This window comes from Manduca sexta, chromosome 12 (genome assembly GCF_014839805.1).
Source record: "Manduca sexta isolate Smith_Timp_Sample1 chromosome 12, JHU_Msex_v1.0, whole genome shotgun sequence".
NCBI lineage: Eukaryota > Metazoa > Arthropoda > Insecta > Lepidoptera > Sphingidae > Manduca > Manduca sexta.
In genome coordinates this window covers 12,814,608-12,824,513 of record NC_051126.1, presented here as the reverse complement: position 1 = coordinate 12,824,513, position 9,906 = coordinate 12,814,608, and the positions used below count along the sequence as shown (strand labels likewise).

The 9,906-nt window shown below is 38.1% G+C and overlaps 1 protein-coding gene across 1 annotated transcript in view; it reads right to left on the bottom strand.

Annotated features, from left to right (window-relative positions):
* Window positions 1-608: 608 nt before the first annotated feature.
* The window catches only part of LOC115452130, a 318,239-nt gene continuing 308,941 nt past the window's right edge, over window positions 609-9,906 (bottom strand). The window contains exon 8 of the mRNA XM_037437820.1: window positions 609-8,423. Within this exon, the coding sequence (XP_037293717.1) occupies window positions 8,286-8,423 (138 nt within the window). The 3' untranslated portion in view covers window positions 609-8,285. The remainder of the gene's footprint in view (window positions 8,424-9,906) is intronic.

The following is a 9,906-nucleotide window of genomic DNA, read 5'->3' as shown; positions in this document are numbered from 1 at the left end:
ATAAATGAATCTTTAAATAGTCAACACAGGGGCCTTATTCTCTATCCCGCACGTTATTTTAACAGTGCGTAACAAGCACGTAACACAACGCATCATGTTTAGGACTATAGATATTTGGCTTACAAAATACCATTCCACGCACAATTCTCGAAGATAACATGACACGGCCGCGTTATGCGTTTACACTATCATACAGAATAAGGGCCCAGTACTGTTACGAGGTGCCACCTACAATATCCACTCAAATTCAATTACTCGGGGTAGACATTATATCCCTGTATGTAACAGCCAATAGATGGCGTTTAAATGATTCTTACTTCAAAAAATTTACCTAGATTGTTTATGGTTTGCGAACTATGTACACAGAAAAATTAATGTATTTTAGTCTTCCACTGGTTTTTGCATAATTACACGAGTAACGAGTTTTTTTCCAAAGCTGTTGTTTAATAATTACTTTGCAATGGTATGAGACCAAGCCATAAAATAATAAACCTACTTGCATTATCATATTTGAGAGATTTCACCATTTATTTAGTGTAAGTATATCTAGAATCATTTTGTTGTTATATTTAAGGACACCAGGGCAATACAGATACAATAAAAAAATATAAATGACAATATCCTTTTATTTAAAAAAGACCATTTCAACATTCGGCTGACAAACCGCATACTTCTTGAACAAATACAATTCACCTCTAAAGTAGACATCACAGATAAATTATAGACACAAAATATATTTTTTTTGCCACTAACTTATGTTGGTTGCCTATCAAACGCTGTTTAGCTTATCCGCTCATAACCTCGCATACAATCTATAAAAAAAATGTGACAATGACATATTGTCTATGACATGATTTGACAGGAAATGCTGAACTAATTTGGACAAATTTCAAATGTTTTAAAAAGAGAGCATATTATATTCAAGTTGTCTTACTAACGACTATCTTACTTAATCGTCTATACATACCAGCTATGTACATATATATAGTATTAAAATTACAAATTATTGGCCAATCTATGTTTCGTAACATTTACGTACATTTTTGGTAATATTTTATTGCATACGCGTAATTTTATCATACAAGACAATGTTAGTATAATATACAAAACAAAGTTTAACAGATCTTAAATTTAGAGTTACCAATAATATGACTAGAAAATGTTACAAAAATGAATGTTGCCAACATTTTAATGTTATTTTTCTTAACGATATTAATATTTCCCTCCCTCAGTGTTGCTCAATTTATGAGTTATTACACTTTGAAACACGGATAAAATAGTAGCAAGGATCAAACCATAGTGGTCCACTCTTGCCCATACAAACGTCAAAGTATTAGAGGTATTTATATTATATAATATGATTTCCGAATTATTAACAGCGAAGTGATATAAACCTTTTAACATTAACTTGTCGTATGATCTTATATTTATACTTACTAGATACGATATTTAGACATCCCGTTGTTAAAGCAAAGAATATTTTGTTGTATAATTATTTTTCAATTTTCAAAAGTAACCTCAAAGTAAAATACAGTCTTGAAGTCAAATAAAGATAAACGCATAATGCCGTTGGAATAAGAGACAACAAAAAATCAATTAATAATATGAAATGTTGTCAGTGGTTCAAACGATAACTGACTTATTTTTGGATAAATTTCTAAAAAAAATTACAGCTATCCCCACTGGGTATTTCAATACCAAAACAAAATATCGTTGAGTACAACAGAATACAACATAAGCTGCACCAACATATTATTCTTAAAAAATAAGATCACATAGGCATCTTGAGAGAATACATTTTCCGTTTGCCGTTTTATTTCCACCTTCTGATAAGGGAGCGAACTCCTAATTCTAATTCAATGTCACATGTATTTTGCGTATCGAATGAAATTGCTATTTTGGAGCTATGGGCTAAAATTCAAAGCCTTAACGATTTTTAAGTGGGACCAATAACCAACCTCCAAACCGAACAGAGACTCTAAACATCAATATCTAACTAACATTATTATATCTTACCATTGAATAGAAATTTACAAGTGTGTCAAAAAACATTGGTTTTGAGTGTATGAATTAAATTCTATAAAAAACACTACTGATATGTTTGTATGACACATATTTTGCTGGAGACATGAATATTATTTCGTTCAATTCCATGAGTAATGGCTTATTCGGTGACCGAAAACTTTGGCCGAATTCGAGCAATTTTTAAACGCGTTTCCAATGAAACGCTAGTGGATATTTGACCGAATATATACATATAATACTACACGATGATTTTTGACCACATACGGTTAAAGCAACAGTAAAATTTAACCTGCATGTAAAATATTAAATAATATACAATTTATACAATATATGTACTCAAAATGATCGACTTATACATAAAATTTATTAATTTTAAATTGCATTATTGTTGTTGGTCTTCAACCCACATACGCTCTGAATCATAAGAGGCCTTAGGCAAGATGCTAACGTTTCTCTTCTATTCTCTTTCTATAGTTTTTAGTCCACCTGATCGCAGATTACCGTCTCACCGAACTATGAGAGTGAACAGAGAGTGCACCTGTATATTGCGCACACACTTGTACAATATAACATCTCCTGCGTACCTGGTTGATCTCTGTGGTTAGCCGCCGTGGCCGAAATTCAGCTAGGATATTTATTCATATTTTTTTCTTATCTATGCATTAGAATATTTCATTCCCATACATTAATTTTGTTTTCTATTACCATTCACGATTTTAGAAAAGTATAATCTTAGTATAGTAGGCATTTTTACCAAGACCTCTGAGTACGTTAAATTCCACAAAATTGCTATTATTTTTGGGCAGGGGTTGCATTATCAGGCCAACAACCTGCTTATATTATTTAACACTCATCCTCACAAATATCTGACTGCCCAATGATTATTTTTATAGATATCAAAACAATAAACAAACATCCAATGCAAACTTGACAATAGCTAAACAACATTTCATAGTACAAAACGAATTAACACATTGTGTTCTATCATTTTAATACAGAGGTGTTAAGATAACTCACACTTACATTTTAAGTTATTATAATCAATAAAAGAAATGTGTTTACACAATAATTTAATATTAATGGAAAGATAATAGGAATAGAGTAGAGTAGAATGATCTTAAAGAAAATGGTTTATAACTCAATTATATATGAAGCTCTTAGTAAAATGATATTTAGGTATACATTTGTCATAAATATTTTCAACAGCATATTTAATAAACTTTACTTTATAAGTGATATTTTCTGTAATATATTGTGACTATTGTTAATTATATTTATAATAGTGTGAGTTGTCTTTAACATTGGTACATCTAACATTTTATTAGTACGATATTTACAAGGTTTATGTTATTATGTACAGTGTTAAGCATGATTTGCTACGTTTATATGATCTCACATTACCATACATACATTGGTTCGAATTTTTTAAATGTAATCAGGTCGTTACTTCTAATTATTATGACCAAAATTATGACATTTTACAATGGCGTATGAATTCAGAGTCCAGTGTTTCATGCTTTTTACGGTTCTGAATATATGGCATTTAGGCCAATATATCCTTGAATATTCATATAAAATTGGTAGATTTTTTTGTTCCAAAAATTTTATTCCTTTATCTTCAAATAAATTTATTTTGTTAATGTCAATATTTCCTAATTGTTTTAAGGTTCAATCAGCATTTCCCAAACTTTGCATCGCGAACGTCTGGAAAGCAAAGGAATCTTGGATGGGCCCTAATGGACTTAAAAATCAACTAAAATTCTTATTATAACACCACTCCTTGTATTTCATAACAGCCAATAATAATTATCCAGAATTTGCAAGATTTTGTTAGATGGGTCGCGATACAGTAAACATTGGGAACCACCGAGATAAACAATTCTATTCATAGTTATTTAAAGGCTTATTTCGCAACAATACATCGCTTTTTTACAACATCAATACTATTTCAAATAATAATTTATACCATTGCGGTGGCTAATCAGAAAATAGACCACCTGTTAAAGCTGCCAAAGTCTATAAACGCTTGCAACACCAGGATTTCAGTTAGCGCGTTATTGATTCTAATGTTGCCATAGTAACGTGTATTTTTTTTTTACATATTTTACTGCTGTGGGTACTGATCCTTTGAACACCCATAGTAACTTGTAGCTATGAGTTGCCACGCATAGTAATGGAATGGAAGTAACTTTGATAACTAAAGTTAATACTGATTTGATATTGAGCTAATCACTAAAATGTGATTAAAATGCACATCAATTAGTTTGCTAGGATATCTTAGTTTTTTTTAAACTAAAAGAGCTGGTTTATGGTTAAGGACCAAAATTATTTAGTCAAAACTGTTGTAAAGATAGCAAAAAAATAATCAGTGCTGTAATATGCTGTTAGGGTAAATTGTTTCACAAAAACTGAAGAATACCGCGTAAGTGATTAGTCGGTGTTCAGTATAAAAAAAATACATTCAAAAATTAACCCAAAAGGGAATAACGGCTACGAAACATAAAATATCGACAAAAAAGTAATGTGTTTATACCGTTGTTTGTTATTTCTGCCGCTAAGCAGCAGTGTGTAGTCACTGTTATATTCCTGTTTGAAGGACATTGTAGCCAGTGTAACTACTGGACATAATATGACTTAACATCTCATGTCTCAGGATGGCGAGCGCAGTGGAATACCGAACAATATTTTGTAATTCAAGGTATTGGATGGTGTTCCTACTGTTTATGGGCCGTCGTATTTCTTGACGTTCAAAGCAATAAAAAAACTTTTTTCATATTCCATTAACCGCGTATTATAGAATTCGGCCGCGATATGTTGTTAATATTCGATCAAAAGCTGTTTGTAATCAACATTGCGGCTTCTCCACCCGTAACAACCAAACATTCAAACATAACAATGTTTTTATTAGTAAAAACTGCACAAGACAAGATGCTTGGATTTTTGAACCTGCATTTATAAAACAAAGTTTATAATAAGCCTAGTTCGACCTACGTATTTTAGGTAAGTAAGTAAGTAATTTAGTTATTTTTTCTATTCGTGCACTGTAAAGTGACCCTAATGCAGCTAATGGTATATAGAGTTTGGTCCAATCCAATTTAATGTCGACTAATGAGAGATGATTACCCCTCGGCAGTCGACACAATTATGCAGGCCTTTTGGAACAGGATATACACAGGCTGATCCCGGAACGCGACACTTACGTGTGCCACTATGGCGGGTTTTAACACCTTGTGTACAGTTAGTATCCGGGTGGATATAATATATACAACCACCTTAAATAAATATGTATAATAATAAACTCGACAAAATGTTCGGTGTTCAGACAGTTTAAGTTACTAAATCATTCACGACTCGACTAAAATATTACAGTCCGAACTAGGCTTAAATGATGTCGAATATATGTTTACTTCTACTGCTCGGGAGGAATGTGTTAGGGTTGCTTTTATAGTGTAGTGTGTGTACTTAGTATATAAGCTATGTAACGTATTGTACTAAGTTAGTATAATGAGAGCAGCCCAATAAAGAACCTGAAATCATCAACACATCTCAACATATATCGATCCTTTCATTACATGGCGACCCTGCTAGGATGCCAGGAATAGCAATGGGCGTAAATTCTCTTTTAAGTTCACGGAAGATTGTGAAAACAAGACGATTTGGTTTCTTAAATATTTTACAAAATATCTTCATAAATATTCAGACAATTGATAGGTTTGTGACTACACATCGATGAAATTCAATGTTATTGTTCTTATACCTTACATTCATCGTACACACGTATTTATGCAAATTATACAATAATACCAATTGGTAAATATAATGACATATTCCATACAATTAATGTTGGTAGGGATCAAAAATGTCATGGCACAATTCGAATCATCATTCCGTTGTCTAAATAACAATCTTATTAATTGTACTTGATGCACTTAAAGTAAATATGGTCCGTTTTCGTATGACATTGAAATTATTTGGGGCAATATTTTTATCAAATCAAGATCAAGGGTTGTACGAATTATTATGTAATTTCGAGTAAATATAAAAAATTAACAGGTATTATAAATCCATATTGATGGTTGAAAAGCTGATTGACTTAAGCGACATTTGAAAATTTTAGATTAAAAAAATATAGAAAGTGCCTTGGTGGCGTAGTACTGCATGCGCGGTACGACAGCGGTCTGAGTTCCTGGGTTCCAATCCCGGGTCGGGCATGGTGATATTAAGGTTTTTTTGCTCAATATCAACCCGGAGTCTGGAATTTGTGCCCGATATGGCAATAGGCTCGCCCCCTATCGCATCATGGGACGGAACACACTTGGCGAAAAATGGGTGCCCTGGTTGCGTCTCTGCATACCCTTCGGAAATAAATGGGTGATGTTGTGTGTGTGTGTGAGTGTGTAGAAAAAGTGCTGATTTTAAATATGTATAGAGCTTAGCGTCGTAAAAAATGCCGCTTAAGTCTTTAGCCTTTCAACCGTTGATATAAAACTTAGATATACTTAATCGAATTAGTTTAGATCAGCCATACTCAACCTGCGGCCCACCTGGAGTTACAGGCAAAGCCCCTTATTCATAGACGTTATTTATCTAAGGACGGAGTATCGCTGTGATAACAAGTCTATTTCTCAGTGCTGACGGCATGGCAGTCTTGGTAGTGCGTAGACATAGGGCCGTTGTAATTGGCTAATATTTACAACTTGAACTAGTTGGCTGTCAGATAAACAAAGCTGAACAAACAGCAAGCTGTCAAATAAACAAAACTGAGAAACAGACTTGTTATCACAGCAATGCTCCGTCCTTAGATAAATAACGTCTATGAATAAGGGGGAAAGTTTAAATTTCGCACCTATCAGAAAATCATTTATTGTATAGCTGGGTTTATGATCACCTTTTTGTTGAAATAAATACATCGCCAATTTTGTTTTTTTTTTTTTATTAACATCTAAATATTTTTTGCTGCTCGCGCATCAAGGCCGAAACGTGTTTGTGGCCTTAAAAAAAGGTTGAGTATGGTTGGTTTAGATGTATTATGCTCAATATACAGGAACGTAAGACTTACTAAATAATTTTAATTAAGTGGTTTTACTTGCAAAATAAAGAAACTATTAGTATCTGTATGTCTTAATGTAACATCTTTGGTACCCGAACTGACCATCTAAGGCAGGGATGGCAAACTTTAATGGATAATTTGCCATTATTAAAAAAAATATATATGGACTGTAACATGCCACTCAGGGGCACTTTTATTTATCCGGGTGCCCTTCTTTAGCCACTTTTTTTATGACCCAACTATGTTTTTTTTATCGGTGTTAGACAGGATGCCGTTCCTGCACCTGATGCTAAACGAAGTGAAGTCCAAAAGAAGATATGTAAAATTTTTGGCATGTTACTCGCGTGCCCGAATTATTTTGGTCACGTCCCACCACTGGCACGCGTGCCATTGGTTCGCCATCCCTGATCTTGGCTAACAGAATATATTCTGCCGACCCAGAATTAAGGTATGATGGGTTCAAATACTGGTCATAAGATGTTGAAAACTTTACAGATGTAGGACGTCTTATATTAATGAGATTCAGTTTGATTATAAATGTATAGCATATTTGACTTTTATTTGTACTAGAAAGAGTCAATAGAATTCTGTAGTGGGGTAGTTTCCTGTTTGAATTTATAAATTGTTTTATTAAAAAAATATTTTGTTAACCAGTATCAATATGAATGGAAGAATGAAACAGTTAATATTTGAAATATTGTTGTGACCAAAAGTGGGGGCGTGACGTAGTTATCGCGCCTTCTCTTTCTCACGCACGCAGCGTTATGTCTGGTGACGCTCGCTCTATTATTTTGGTATGTCAATTGCGAAGCCTTTGCAAAATCCTCTTAGTCGTAAAGGCGTAACAAAAGATTAACTTAATATGTCCGTTCTAATAGTTTCTTTACTCCGCAAATATAAGCGTATTATGACACATAAAATTAACCTTATAATGGCAAATAACGCCCATATACAAGTTCTGACCGAAAGTCCAAAATTGTAAATAAACCAACAATTTTTCACTAAGAAATTTGAAATAATTTATGTGCATGTCAAACAAACTTTATCTTGATTGGTTCATTACGATCGTTCGTTACGTTCAAATGCACCAATCAGAATAAAGATTTTTTGTGGCTTATTCTTATTGGTTTATTCGTTGATACGCAATTAGTTATTGCGTTTGTTTTCGGCCGTGAGTGACTCAACTGTAACTGTAATTTAGAGCCCGTGTTTACGCGGGGCAGACGGTAGAGAGGGTCTTCTTCTCTGCCTCGACCCTTTGCTGCAGCTCCTCGGTCCAGCGGTGCGCGGTGCGGTCCACGGTAGAAGGCACGGTCAGGCAGTTCATGCCGCCGAATTCGCATGCGATCTGTAAGGAAAATCATGTTAACATTGATCGACTTTTAGAAGTGATGTGTAATTCTGTGTTAAGACTTGTAATTTAAAGAAATATATTGCTCAAGAGCTTCCAAAGGCGTTTCCACTAGCGACAATATTTCTATAGTTCTATATACGTGAGACTTCCGGAAGTCCTGCAAGGTTCTATTGCAGATATCAAGACTTCTGCAAGTTTTCTAGCTAAACTGTACTTCGCTTAATTTTAACGATTTTTAAGTATCTCCCGGATTGACCGGGATAGGTTATGTCAGATACTTATGTATTGCGGTAGTGTAGTGGGTGCGTGGTTGTGTAGTGTAGTGCGGTAGTGCGTAGTGTAGTGCGTACCCGGTAGTGGTGCAGCAGCGCGCGGTCGGTGGGCACGCCGGCGGCGGCGGCGCCGGGCGCGAGCTCCCACACGAAGTGGTTGTGGTGTAGTGCGGTAGTGCGTAGTGTAGTGCGTACCCGGTAGTGGTGCAGCAGCGCGCGGTCGGTGGGCACGCCGGCGGCGGCGGCGCCGGGCGCGAGCTCCCACACGAAGTGGTTGTGGTGTAGTGCGGTAGTGCGTAGTGTAGTGCGTACCCGGTAGTGGTGCAGCAGCGCGCGGTCGGTGGGCACGCCGGCGGCGGCGGCGCCGGGCGCGAGCTCCCACACGAAGTGGTTGTGGTGTAGTGCGGTAGTGCGTAGTGTAGTGCGTACCCGGTAGTGGTGCAGCAGCGCGCGGTCGGTGGGCACGCCGGCGGCGGCGGCGCCGGGCGCGAGCTCCCCACACGAAGTGGTTGTGGTGTAGTGCGGTAGTGCGTAGTGTAGTGCGTACCCGGTAGTGGTGCAGCAGCGCGCGGTCGGTGGGCACGCCGGCGGCGGCGGCGCCGGGCGCGAGCTCCCACACGAAGTGGTTGTGGTGTAGTGCGGTAGTGCGTAGTGTAGTGCGTACCCGGTAGTGGTGCAGCAGCGCGCGGTCGGTGGGCACGCCGGCGGCGGCGGCGCCGGGCGCGAGCTCCCACACGAAGTGGTTGTGGTGTAGTGCGGTAGTGCGTAGTGTAGTGCGTACCCGGTAGTGGTGCAGCAGCGCGCGGTCGGTGGGCACGCCGGCGGCGGCGGCGCCGGGCGCGAGCTCCCACACGAAGTGGTTGTGGTGTAGTGCGGTAGTGCGTAGTGTAGTGCGTACCCGGTAGTGGTGCAGCAGCGCGCGGTCGGTGGGCACGCCGGCGGCGGCGGCGCCGGGCGCGAGCTCCCACACGAAGTGGTTGTGGTGTAGTGCGGTAGTGCGTAGTGTAGTGCGTACCCGGTAGTGGTGCAGCAGCGCGCGGTCGGTGGGCACGCCGGCGGCGGCGGCGCCGGGCGCGAGCTCCCACACGAAGTGGTTGTGGTGTAGTGCGGTAGTGCGTAGTGTAGTGCGTACCCGGTAGTGGTGCAGCAGCGCGCGGTCGGTGGGCACGCCGGCGGCGGCGGCGCCGGGCGCGAGCTCCCACACG